The sequence below is a fragment of the Opisthocomus hoazin genome, chromosome 2, assembly GCF_030867145.1.
Source record: "Opisthocomus hoazin isolate bOpiHoa1 chromosome 2, bOpiHoa1.hap1, whole genome shotgun sequence".
In the NCBI taxonomy this organism is placed as follows: domain Eukaryota; kingdom Metazoa; phylum Chordata; class Aves; order Opisthocomiformes; family Opisthocomidae; genus Opisthocomus; species Opisthocomus hoazin.
The window spans coordinates 114,759,657-114,773,813 of record NC_134415.1 but is presented as its reverse complement, the minus strand read 5'-3'; the positions used below and the strand labels follow the sequence as shown (position 1 = coordinate 114,773,813).

Below are 14,157 nucleotides of genomic sequence, written 5' to 3'. Positions count from 1 at the left end.
CTGGAACATCAGAGAAGACAGTTCATACGAAGTTACTGGATGAAAACGATAGGCCAAAGCTACAGTCATCAAAAGAGAAAGTATGAGTTGTGGAAATGGAAAAATAAGCCAACTATGATTAGATACAGCAGAAGGGAAAACAGGGGAAAGTGGAAACATACTTGTAGATGTTACACGCAATGGCGGCACAGGGGGATGAATAGCTGGTGGATCTGATGAAGACCTCTGCCTGCTTATACTTTCCACTCCTAAAGAATTTGTCTTCCACATTGCATTAGATGAAGAAATTGTCTGAATACCACTGCCAAGAACTGAAGGCTGGACTAAAAAGAGAGGAAAATACTGTATTATTATTATTGCTCACTCTAAGCACAAAGTGTTAATAGTCACACCCGTGCTTTTAAATATGGTGCAGCTAGACCATTATATTCAGCACTAGGAACCACTGCCATCCTGCTAGAATGCCAGAGCAGAAATTAAGAGTCTGGTGTAGAAAATTACATAGAAGTTTCTGGGTGAAGTCTTACTCACACTTTATCTAAGTAAAATTTGTCTCCAGTCATTACTTTGAAGTATGTCAACACTTGAAAAAGCAGAAATTTCTCAACAAGAAGACAGAATGCAAGTCTTGCTACCTTCTTTAATCCCTGACTGATAGCTGTAACCTTCTCAGGTACTGCAAGAAAACCACCTCACTCTCGCATGACCATTAGCAGACATTGTCGACTCAAACTGAAACACCAGTTTGGACTTGGAATTGACATAAAACTGTAATTCTGAATTTCACCCAAACAAGGAGCTATAATAACTAGTCACAAACCAGTTACAAAATATGACTTCTTCGGGGCCTCCTAAAGGACTCCACGCTTAAGCTGAACAGCTGCATCCCCATTTCATAAAAACACACTACAGGTTTTCTTCATACAGCCAGTATTTTGCACATATCATGCAACTTCTCCCTGCTCAGTACATCAGTATCATATTAAGAAAAGATTAAACAGAGTAAGGTATGAATAAATATTAGGTTGCAGGGAAAAGCATAAAAGGGTCAGAAGACTTGGAGAACAGCCTAAAGCTAAGAGGATAAAGGAGTAATAATACACCATAAGCATAGCATCAACAACATCAGCAATCAACAAGAAGCTAAGATCGATGATACTGCTATAGCGTTTAACTAAGAATATAAAATCATAGGCTAATACATTGCTAAAGAATATGAGCTAATAATCTAAGCCAGGCAGCATGCTTTCTTGGAGTGAGTTGCGCTACACCGGTGCCAAGAAGTCTGCGGTTGGGAATGAAATTAAAATGACATTCTTTAAAAAGTGTCATTTAATCAAGGGCAAACAGTGGGTAAAATAGTATGGTTGGCCATGATTAAAATAACATCAAAGGGTAAAACAGTCTTTTTAACTATCCAATTGTATAACTATTTTAGAGATAGACTCTATAACAGTTAAACAGACTATGCAAGCTCCTCGAGTGAATTTTCCTATTTGGTGGGGGAAATATTCCTTTCCATCAAGTAAAAAAAGTGTCTAGATATTAAGCTTAGACTCTATGCAAAAATGTTAGATGAAGGGAATCCCACCTTGGTTAAGATTTACATGCTGCTGAACTTCCCCCAGTCTCATGCTACCCTTTTAAAGTAACCCAATACCATGCTGTTCTACTGTTCTCAGTTTTTCTGCCACCAAAATAACTTATTTTAATCCGACTCTTATGCTGCAGCCGTTCCTGTGATACCAGTAGCTGATCTTTTGTATTACACAGATGTTCAGCTTGCCATCGCAGACACAATCACGGTGTATGGAGTCTTGCATTCTGACCTCTGCACAGTTGTCTCACGTACGCCTAGAACATTCCCTGCTTCTAACTCCTCTTACGGAGTCTGAATTACAGCCCCATAGAAAATCATGTGTTTACACAGCCATCCTTCTTGACTTGAACTTTACATTAATTTAACATCCATGAAAGCTGCTGGGTTAAAGGTATTAAAACGATGAAATACGCCAAACACACTGTACAAAGAGGACCTATACAGATTTCTCTATGCTTCTTTAATATGATCCAAAGAGATTATATATGAAGATAAGAATGAAGTTCACAACATCAGCTTTAATGGTAGATTTTGCAAGCACACAACCCTTCTGAACCAGGATGAGATGTGTGGTTTACATTGTTCTGCTGATCGGGGCATAACCAGTAATTAGCAGTTACTTTTTCAGTCAGCTACCAGTTCTCTAAAATCACCCAGTTCTCTACATCCTGACACTTATACTTCTATGTCAACAACCATGAAGCATGTATTTATTAAGAAACGACTTTACAAGTTTAAAATCTCTCATGTTCTGCACAGACTCTCCATTCTCCCAGGTCTTAAACAATTTTCCACAGCAAGCAAATGCTACTGAAATTGTGCACTTAAATTGAACTCTGACAATGACATTTTCAAGAAACAGAAACATGAAAAGATGGAATAGAACAAAAGAAAAAAAAGCTGAACTAAATTGACTGCAGCCCTCCTTTTAATAAATCGTTTAATTCTATTGAGGTTACGTGAGCATTGTTTTCCCAAACACTATCGGGTACTTCCTTGCACGTATACTGAAAATCAAACTCAGAACAGGTTGTGCAGATTCACTTCAAGTATATAATAATGAAGTCATCAATAAACTGTTCCAATACTTACCTGTGCAGAATAATGGTAAAATAAAGCTAAAAATTTAATAATAATAAAAAAGTTATGATCCCATCCTTCTAACATACAATGATATTTTCCCATGTTAGTACCTTTGCCAATATTCCTTGGAGGTAGAGGAGGTGCACTACTTGTAACAGGTACTGCAGGCTGAATGGGAGGTGGACTGCCACTGAGTATTGCTCCATATGTCTCATTCTGTAATATACTGGGCATAAATCCTCTTTGCTTATCCTTAGCAATATTCGCGGCATCTCTTGCCAAGGATGCTACATTAGGCTGAAGTTGGTTTGATCCAAGTTGATAGAAGCTGACAGGCCTGTCCTCTCTCCGATTGGGACTGGGTTGCTTAAACACAAATAACAAAAGTACTCACTGATACCACATTAACTGTACTCATTTTATTTATTAGTTGATAGAAAGTTATTAGTTTCTAGAAAGAAACAATGGCTTCTAAAATGCATTTTTGTTGCTTTTAATATGTAATCCAAAACCTGTATTCTGCCCTCTTTAAGACAAAGTAACTGTGCATCTTAACAAAAAGAGAGAGACTAAATGCGAACTGGATTTCAAAACAATTATCATTTTTTCATTTTCTCCTGTAGTATACTCCTATAGGATAATACTGTATCGTTACATACACAGGACTATATTCCTATAGATAGTCAATACAGATATTCAGATTGGATCAAGTAAATTTCCCTGCATCAAAATACCAGGCAATAGTTTCAAAAGTAAACAAAGAACCAAAGATCCTAAGCCTCATGTGATGCTCAGCAGCATTAGATCCCAAAGATATGACCATGATCTCAAAAATTGGACACAACCGCATCTGTACTTTCTACCTGTAGCTCAGCCTATAGCAAATTAGGAGCCAAAACTTCTCATGAACTCTTGTTAGCTCACTAATATCGCTGGACAAGTTCGGGAGATTACTTCAATTGGCAGCTGGGATGGAACATTGCTCATCCCATGCACATTATCAAATGAGATCTAATTAGTTGCCTTTGAGATTTACAGCAAGTCATCTGCTTGCTATGCACGCCTAGCATTATTTTTCCTGTTTCAACAGCAAGCATGGTAATTATTGTTATCAAATGATAATTAAAATATCTGGAGCTACAAATTCGTGTGGCTAGTACAGGAATGGGTTGTAACAATCCATAGCTCAGAGAGCATAAATATGCCTTCAGTGTTATATAAACACATCACTGACATGCTGTCTGTATGAAATTAAAATAACCAATTATAGTAATAGCATTTAGGCAGAATAAAGATTTATATCAACAGTATTACAAATAAGCAATCGATTTTCCTCTGAATATATTCAGTGCTTACTCTGGATTGATCACGCAGGGCCTTTAGACATGTTACAGCACAGCATTATAGTTCAAAGATTTATCAGAATGATGTATGTGACAGCCAGAGACATTAATCCCTACCTTTACTTTGGCTTAGCAGCCTTACTCCTCACTGTCTGACACTCTCCATTCCCTGACCTCTCCACTGTCCTGGTTCTGGTATTCGTTTCAGCCCACACTTGCTTCTGCTTTCTAAACCAGCAGAAAATTTTTTTGTGTATTGATTTAGCTTTTCACTGGTTTACCACACTGAAACAGTTCAATACAGGGACAAACGTGTGCCTGAATGGAGGTAAAAGATGAAGTAGGACCAGGCAGCTGTAGTGTGGAACAGAAGCAGAAACCAGTTGGATTGTCTTAGCCTTCTTTCAAGTGAGACTCTCTTTAGTAAGAAAAATTCTGGAGTAAAAGAACTTCAGTTTCAGACATGACCTCTTCTGACAAAGATTACAAAATCTATTCAATTACTTTACCAGAAAGAGAGACAAGCCTAATAGCTTGACATCTATAAACAGAACTCTGATGTGATCCTAAGCAATAGCAGTATTCACCAGTGCATTCAATATAGTCACATACACTAGTCTGTGATTAATAGTTCTTAATCTCCTTTCAAAAGTCCCCGTAGTATACGCCTATTAATAGTGGGCAGTGAAGTAGCAGTTTCATTACTTTAGCCTCACTGCTGAGTAGTAGATAACTTCCTACATGAAGTGGAGCTCAGGGACTAGACAAAAAGAGGACGCTCAACTGCAGAAGGCAACTGGCAACAATGAAGGAAGTGAGGGAAAAAACAGATCAAAATTACAAATTTAGAGTGTCCCAGAAAGGGATTTGCTAGGTATCTACTTGTGAAGCACCCAAAAGGTTTTACAGCTGGAAAAAAATGAGATCTCTAAAACATAACACAGTTTCAAGCTGCTTTATTGAAACGTGTTCAATAATTACGTGGAATACTTCAAATTATGAAAGTTTCAGAATGTCATTAGTATTTAGGAGCCTATTATCAAGTGCTGCTGAGGTATCACAACAGTTGTTCGCTGCCTGTATGCTGATGTGCTTAAATACTTTTTTAAGTTGTTCCCCAAATTGGGAAATTAAATTTTGAAAATGCAATGAAGTTCCTGTGCTACTGGAATACTTTGTAATACTTGTAATATGACCATCCTTGGAGATACTCAAAAGCCAGCTCTAGGTGACCCTGCTTTAGCAGGGGGGTTGGACCAGATGACCTCCAGAGGTCCCTTCCAACCCCAACTATTCTGTGATTCTGGACCCAAAAACACCACAACAACACCCGAAATTTCAGGTATGAAAAGGGGGCGAAACAAAACTATTTTTACACAAAGATTCAGAATTGAGACCCTAACTCTGCTATTAATGGACGTGGATTATTTAATGCACAAGTTTAGTTCCACTGAAACAAGCCAATGCATAATCTGTTCCAAAATTAAAGCCATTGACTGGAGCTGTTTCACAAACATGAGGAGATACTGTAAGGTGCCTCTCTTTGTAAAAGCAATTTTCCTGGCTCATGTTAGTTCTGCTTCATGATCAGCAGATCTAAATATTCCTGATGTATTGAAACAAACTATTGACCCCATTAAGAAAAAAATATCATATCTGGGTAACTGTAATTTGATCATCACCACAGAGTCATATGTTTTATACCTTATATTAAAGAAGGAAGACACACTTTCATTTAAGGAACTAAAATTTAAGCTACTATGTTTTACTACAGAACTTTTATCTCACAGTGTCTTCATACCTATAGTAAAAAGCAGTGTTACCAAAATCATTATGAACATCATGCCTACACAGATATGCATACAGAAAAGTAAGAATGTATTGATACAAACCTGCAGCTTTTCATCCACATCATCATCGCTTTCATCCAGATCTTCATGCAGTAACCGCCATTCATATTCTACATGAACATGAGAATTAAATCTTCCGGACAATGCTTGAGTAAGCTAAGGAAAAAAAGACCACTGTTGACACCTATGTTATGTGCAGTACTGATTTTAAAACATCATCTTTAAAAACAAACAAAAATCACATATAGAAGGAAACTTGGTTTCTAAGTACAAACATTACTTTCATTTTTAAAACACATTTCAGTAATCCGGAAAGCTACTGCACTGGGGTAAGATTAAAGAATTAAGCTCTGTGACCAAACAACACAAACAAATCAAAGCAACTAGGCTTTTCATTAACCACTGCAGGTCCACTCTCCATTGCAGGTCCATTCTCCATTTTCTGACAATAAACACCACATCCTATTTGCTTTGATTCAGAAATTGCAAGTCAAAGAAAGTAACTGCAATGACAATTTTTTTGAGTCTTGACTCGCTTACTTAGAAGCCTTGACCCCACTAATCCATTTTTGTTGCTTACTAAAAGTAGTGATGGTAGCCAATGTCTCTCCATCAAATCACAGAACAGTTTGGGTTGGAACAAACCTTTAAAGACCATCTAGTCCACCCTGCCCCACCATAGGCAGGGACATCTTTCACTAGATCAGGTTGCCCGAAGTCTCACCCAACCTGACACTGAGCACTTCCAATGATGGGGCATTCACAGCTTCTCTGGGCAACAAGAGAAGGGCCTTCATCCATGGCTATCACCCATAAAAAGTACTTCAGTGATTACACTTTGACGGGATGTCACACACTTTTGGATCTGAGACTAAGAGCTCAAACAGAATCATCCCCTGGCCCCAAGAAGCTGAGCATTTCCAAAGCATCTAGAAAGAAATATAATTTTCTTCTTAAAAGCATATAACTTGACATCAGCATGTAACTATTTCTAAAGTATACAACTATTCCATCTGGAATATATTCGTTGAATATTCAACTGTAAACTGTTACATATTCAAACATGATGGGAAGGAGTTTGAAAGGGCCAGTTGAATCTGGCAAATCAACAAATGGTTACAAGACTGGTGTCATAGCCAGGGGTTTGGTTATTTAGACCATGGGAATCGCTTTGAGAAACCTGGTCTAGTGGGGGCTGATGGGGTCCATCTGTCAGAGAAGGGGAAGAGCACCTTTGGTCATAGGCTTGCCGAGCTGGTGAAGCGGGCTTTAAACTAAAATTGCCAGGGGAGGGGAACCTCAGTCCATTCCATTCCTACCAGTCTGATGTCCTTGCTAGCAATAGATGCCCAGAGCCTGGAGGAGGATCACAGGTCAGCATGAGAGCACATGAAGGGCAGCACAAACGAACTTCACGCACTCCAGCCAGTAAGTCGGTTCCATCAGGTGCTCAACTTAAATGTCTGTGCAAACGCACACAGCATGGGGAATAAAGGAGAGGATAGAGATGTGCACGCACCTGCAGGCCTATGACCTTACTGGCATCACAGAGACATGGTGTGATGGCTCCGATGAGTGGAGTGTTGGAATGTAAGGATACAGGCTCTTTAGGCAGGACAGGCAGGGGAGACACGGAGGGGGTGTCGCCCTCTGTCAATGCCCGGCTGGAGTGCGTGGAGCACCACCTGGGGATGGATGAGGAGCCGACAAAGAGCTTATGAGTCAGGACTAAAGGCAGGGCAGGGACAGGTGACATGATAGTGGGGGTGTGCTAGAGGCCACCCGACCAGGAAGACAGAACAGACAAGGCCCTCTATAGACAGACAGGAGCAGCCTCATGCTCACCAGCCCTGGTCCTCATTGGGGAATTCAACCACCCTGATATCTGTTGTAGGGACAACACAGCAGGGCATAAGCAATCTAGGAGGCTCCTGGACTGCACTGATGGTAACTTCCTTCTCCTAGTGACACGTAGCCTGGGAGAAATACAGAGAAATCATTTGAGCAGCCAGGGATCAGCTTAGGAAAGCTAAAGCCCTGATAGAATGACATCTGGCCAGGGATGTCAAAGGCAACAAAAAAAAGCTTCTATAGGTATGTCAGTGATAAAAGGAAGACTAGGGAAAATGTGGGCCCTCTCTGGAAGGAAATGGGAGACCTGGTTACCTGGGAGTACACGGAGTAGGCTGAGGTACTCAACGACTTTTTTGCCTCAGTCTTCACCGGCAAGCGCTCCAGCCAGACCACGCAAGTCACAAAAGGCAAAGGCAGGGACTGGGAGAATGAAGAACCACCCACTGTAGGATATGATCAGGTTCAAGACCATATAAGGAATATGAAGGTGTACAAGTCCATGGGACCTGATGAGATGAAGCCACGGGTTCTGGTGGATGAATTTGCTAAGCCACTATCCATCATATTTGAGATGCTGTGGCAGTCTGGTGAAGTTGCCACTGACTGGAAAAGGGGAAACATAACCCTCACTTTTAAAAAGTGAAAAAAGGAAGACCTGGGGAACTACAGGCCAGTCAATATCACCCCTGTGCCCAGCAAAATAATGGAGCAGATCCTCCTGGAAAGTATTCTAAGGCACATGGAATATAAAGGAGGCAACTGGTGACAGCCACCATGGCTTCACTAAAGGCAAATCATGCCTGACAAATTTGATGGCCTTCTACGACAGGGTTCACTTGTGTAAGGGAAGAACAACTGATGTCACCAACCTCGACTTCAGCAAAGAATTTGACACTGTCTCGCACAACATCCTTGTCTCTAAATTGGAAAGACACAGATCTGACAGATGGACCACTCGGTGGGTAAGGAATTGGCTGGATGGCTGCATTCAAAGAGTGGCAGTCAATGACTCAATGTCCAAGTGGAGACCAATAACAAGTGGTGTTCTTCAGGGGTCGGTATTGGGCTCGGCACTGTTTAACATTTCCGTCAGCGACATGGACAGTGGGATTGAGTGCACCCTCAGCAAATTTGCAGATGACACCAAGCTGTGTGGTGCGTTCGACACACTGGAGGGAAGGGATGCCATCCAGAGGGACCCAGACAGGCTTGAGAGGTGGGCCCATGTGAACCTCATGAAGTTCAACAAGGTCAAGTGCAAGGTCCTGCACAGGGGTCGGGACAATCCCAAGCACAAATACAGGCTGGGAAGAGAATGGATTGACAGCAGCCCTGAGGAGAAGGACTTGGGGGTGATGGCTGATGAGAAACTAAACGTGACCCAGCAATGTGTGCTGGCAGCCCAGACGGCCAACCGTATCCTGGGCTGCATCAAAAGCAGTGTGGCCAGCAGGTCAAGCGAGGTGATTCTGCCCCTCTACTCTGCTCTGGTAAGAGCCCACCTGGAGTATTGCATCCAGCTCTGGAGCCCTCAGCACAGGACAGACATGGACCTGTTAGGAGCATGTCCAGAGGAGGCCACAAAAATGGTCAGAGGGATGGAACACCTCTCCTACAAGGACAGGCTAAGAGAGTTGGGGTTGTTCAGCCTGGAGAAGAGAAGGCTCCAGGCACACCTTACTGCAGCCTTTAGGTAGTTAAAAGGGGTTTATAAGAAAGCTGGAGAGGGACTTTTTACAAGGGCATGGAGTAACGGCTTTAAACTAAAAGAGGGTAGATTTAGACTGGGTGTTAAGGAAGAAATTCTTCACTATGAGGGTTGTGAGGCACTGGAACAGGTCGCCCAGAGAAGCTGCGGCTGCCCCCTCCCTGGCAGTGTTCAAGGCCAGGTTGGACGGGTCTCTGAGCAACCTGGTCTAGTGGAAGGTGCCCCTGCCCATGGCAGGGGGTTGGAACTATGTGATCTTTAAGGTCCCTTCCAACACAAACAATTCCGTGATTCTATGATTCTGCTTATAAATGCACAAACACACAGAAAGATGCAACACTTACCAGTTCTTCACAGTGAGTGTGTTTTAAGCGTTTAGCTATATCAAGTGGCGTCTCTCCCGATTCATTAGCTATATTACAGCAAGAAAAGAAAGTTATGATGCTAGGCGTCACTATTAACATGTCCATTAGCAAAGATAAAGACAAACCTGCAGGTACACAGTGAAGCACCAGACCACCACCCTATAAAGTTCGTCTCTTTCCTTCATACGTAGGTCCACTTCATACCAACCCTCTGAACACGACAAGCAGTAGCAACTCAGCATGCCATATATATGGAATGATAACCATGAAATGGCAGTATACAACTTAGCAACAAGATATCAGTTGAAAATCTTGGTACTTACCGATCTAAATTTATTTAGAAAACAAGTGTAACGCACAAGTCAATTTTAATCTTGAAATACTGTGAATACTGGTTTTTTTATAATAAAGATCATACTCATAGAATTATGATAAACAATTGAGGAGAAAATGCACTTATTCCACCTTCACTGTTTCTCATCTAAAGCAGTGACAAATATGACATTGAAGTACACGTTACCCTTTTACCTATTTCAATAGAAGCTTTCCCTCTCAGCAGCAGTTTGAGGCACTCAATGTTGTCCGTCAGACAGCAGTAATGCAGGGCTGTGCTACCTTTACATGTTTGCTTATCTAGATTGCCACTATTGGAATACAAGAAAGAAGAAAGCTGATTAAACTCGGTGTACTACCCTGTGTTAATAAACTCTATCTTTACAAGTTTTTCAAAGAATAAAATTACATTTGCAAATACTAGAATTAGGTTTAGTATTTGTATTTGTTTAGTATTTCATTTGACATAAAGGCAGTATCAATAACATTGTAATAGCTTTCCATACACTTACCTGTTCTGCACTAAAAAGTCAACTATATGAAGGGATGTTCGATCAACTGACCTAACAGCAAGGTGAAGTGCTGTTTCATCTTGCTCCTAAGATAAAAATAAAAGAACACATTTGTTTCTTCTGATCTACAGAGAAGCAGAAATTTTAGACATAAATTAGATCAATTAAAACATTTAATTTCAAAATATTCAGATATGCTACCATTAAAATATCTCTTGTGAAGACTTATTGCTTCACTTTTGCTCATTTAAAGTAAACAAATGTCTTGAAAACAAACAGATTATTGAACAATTTAGTGTTTAAGTTTTAAACACATTTAAAATATGATAGTATATGGAAAAAATTTAGATTAAACTATTTAATATCTTGTTTTGTTATTGTTAAATTACATATCAAAAGGACAAGCATTCAGAACAGTGTTTCAAATCTTTTTTTCAACTAAGAACAAATGGTCCTTTTTAATTAATGAAAGCATATTGCACTTATAAAAATCTGTCTAATAAAATTTACAACACTTACATGGCCATTGGCCAGTGGAATTTTTTCTGTGAGATCCACACCGTCAGCATATACTTGGACTAATCCAAGAATGTCTCTTGATTTGACTGCTTCACAAAGAGCATGTAATTTAGCTGCATTGTCAGCATGCTTTTTCCTTGCATATCTTCTCTCAATGTACTTGGCAGTAATATAATCTTTTCTTGCATTCCTGAAATTGAATATAATTTACTTTTGTAACTTTTAGCAAAAGATACACATTAGAATTTCCATAAATACATACAAGTCACTTGAAACAAAATCTGGGAAAGACTATTTCTCATTCATTATGATAATTTTTCTTTTTAAATATGCACGTAAGACATGCAGTCTCGTATTTCCAGTATGAAATGTAGCTACAGAAGATGAATCAAATACCCAATATGATGAATTTTCCCCTCTGAACCCTGGTGTGGGGTTGGGATCAAGATTACCCAGCTCTAGGTACAGAAGATAGATATATAAAAGCTTCATAATGCTGGTTTGCTAACAACAGCCCGGCAGGTTTATGTTTGCCTGACTTGTACTCCTACATACACTGGAAAGGGATGGAAGGATACAAAAATCTGCCTTCTACCTCTGCAGAGATTATCCAGGCCTTGGTATTCACAGCAGTGAGTATGTTCTGTAAAGCAACTATTCCCACAACCGTAACAAGGGAGGATGTAGTGGGGTTTTTAGTTTTGCCTCTAAACTGAGGTGAAAACATAGTACACTTGAATCAGCATGTGAGTTATCACTTTTGCTGTTGATACCCAACTAACAAATCACTACACCTCTTCCCATCACAGCACGACAGCAAGCACGCCTCCCAAAGGCATAACTCCTTACCAGCTACGGGGATGTATACAACATGCACAGAAGACATTCAGCAAAGCCATACTTCATCATCTAGTTACTATATAATGGGCAAACCCAAAAACAATGCAAATAATAATAAACTGAATCAATGGATAGCCTTTGTTCCTAAAGCATATGACAGTATTCCTTCATAGTTTTTAAAAAGTGTTTGTCTTCAGGTTCTCATTTCACTAAAACCCCAAATTTGATATGTAGATATATAAAACTAAATGTTTTTTTATAAGTCTTCTTACGCTATTGATTTAGCATTCAGTAAATTTATTAGTAATTTTAATTATTAATATTCTGTATTGTTATTGGTAGTAGCAGTAAAAAAATCATTTAACCTGCATGGTTTAACATTGATTCTGTCAGAATGGTGAAAGACCAGATAATGTAAAATCAGCTTCATCCTAAGCCAATTTTTCTGGGTTTGTTTCTGCATCATTTACTAGCTCTTTTACAATGGAGTAGTATCCAGCCAAGTAGGCAGCTGTCCTTGCTGTCTCTCTGCCATTACAGTTCAGCGTTTTCGAGGAATTCAATTAAATGTTCTGTCTTTATTCCACATAGTTACGGACTTAAGCCCTAGGTGTAGTTTCTAAACACTAGGTGTTTAGTATCTTTCAGCTAAAATGTGTACCTTATTCCAATTTCTATTTTGTGTTTCAATAGCACAAAATTCATAGCTTTGGTTTTAATCCCTATGTATATTTTTCTTTGAAGTTCACAACAAGTCATGTTTAATTTGTTTCTGTTTGACAAATCATGATTCAGAGAGTTGGTACAATAATCTTCACTATTAGGGAAGGTACATCAGATAAAGTTCAATAAAACAAACATGCAAAGCATCAGAAAAAAGGTTTACTCCTTAGCTATAAGGCTATATATAAGACATTATACATCTTCCATGGCCTGCTGGTGCAAACCATAATGACACAACCCATTAGCAATATTAAATTAAATATCTGCCTTTTTCAGAAGAGGTGGCTCTTTACTTACATATCACTGCTTGGATTAGGTTTGACCGTCTCATCAGCTGGCAGACAGAATTCCATAATCTCATTAAACCCAGCATTCCCAATATTCTTTGCAAGCTGTTAAAAAAAATATAATCCACAGCTCACTTCATAAACATGCTCAGTTACCGGCCACGCACATACTAGTGGGAGGACAGGGGAAAATAGGAGCTGGGACTTCTTGTTTCCGATTCCTAGTTTTGCTACCATGTCAGTGATCATGAAGAGACTAGGTACCTTTCTGGTACACTAAGAAGTAACTGCAGAATAATCCATCAAGACACCAGTTCATACAACAAATGCAAAATACTTTGTGCTGGGTAAGGATACACATATGAACTGTCACAGAGCAGCTGATATGTGGTAACATGTTTGTGTAGCGAAGCTGAATACATTTTCTTCCTTTGAGGATTAAAGTTCTCTTCTAAAATAATGCTAAATAATTAATAGGATAAGTATTTGTGAACTCCTTCAATTTTTCATCTGAGGCACATTTATACGTCAAACAGCTGGCTCTTTCAAAAAGCAACCAAGGGTATAAAGACTTGGAAACACAAAACTATGAAGTCTCTACTACTTTGAATTCTAAGATCAGGCAAAGTTTACAGTAAGACACTATGTTCCAGGAGGTTCCATTAGAGTTGAACGATTAAGCTTTCTTAAATTATGTTTATCCAGAGGGAACTTTCAAGACTGGAACAACATATCATTAAAGTGACAAAAATATACTTGTGTTGGAAGTATTTTATAGTGCTATTTTTAAGTTAATAAAAGCAATTTGATTACCAGAAGTTCAGATGTTCCCAGCACATCTAATGTAAGTGATTGCATTCTGGAATAGTGAACACCAAGTTCTCTATGGATTCCTGAGCATTCAATGCAAGTTAGAATTCCCAAATTTGTTGAAAGCCAGGTAGGATCTGAAACAGACAGCACCCACAGAAGTAAAATTTATTCAGGCAATTATTTCATTCTAGACAATGTAGTATACAGAAATGAAATCCTGTAAAAGAAGATTCCTGTACATGAATTATCAGTTTTTTAAATTTACGTCTTTACATTTACTCTAATGGGAAACACAAACCAGGATTTTTTTAAAGGTGAAAGAAGAGA

General features: G+C 39.3%; 1 protein-coding gene across 4 annotated transcripts in view; it reads right to left on the bottom strand.

Moving 5' to 3' along the window:
• The window catches only part of ASAP2 (ArfGAP with SH3 domain, ankyrin repeat and PH domain 2), a 96,064-nt gene that overhangs the window by 11,667 nt on the left and 70,240 nt on the right, over positions 1-14,157 (bottom strand). For 3 of the 4 annotated variants that reach the window (XM_075414808.1, XM_075414807.1, XM_075414809.1), the window contains 9 exons: positions 13,831-13,964; positions 13,028-13,122; positions 11,168-11,357; positions 10,649-10,734; positions 10,332-10,447; positions 9,783-9,850; positions 5,919-6,032; positions 2,794-3,049; positions 162-323 (listed from right to left, as the gene is read on the bottom strand). In XM_075414808.1, coding sequence (XP_075270923.1) covers positions 162-323; positions 2,794-3,049; positions 5,919-6,032; positions 9,783-9,850; positions 10,332-10,447; positions 10,649-10,734; positions 11,168-11,357; positions 13,028-13,122; positions 13,831-13,964 — 1,221 coding nt within the window. The remainder of the gene's footprint in view (positions 1-161; positions 324-2,793; positions 3,050-5,918; positions 6,033-9,782; positions 9,851-10,331; positions 10,448-10,648; positions 10,735-11,167; positions 11,358-13,027; positions 13,123-13,830; positions 13,965-14,157) is intronic. The other variant, XM_075414810.1, reaches the window with a different exon arrangement.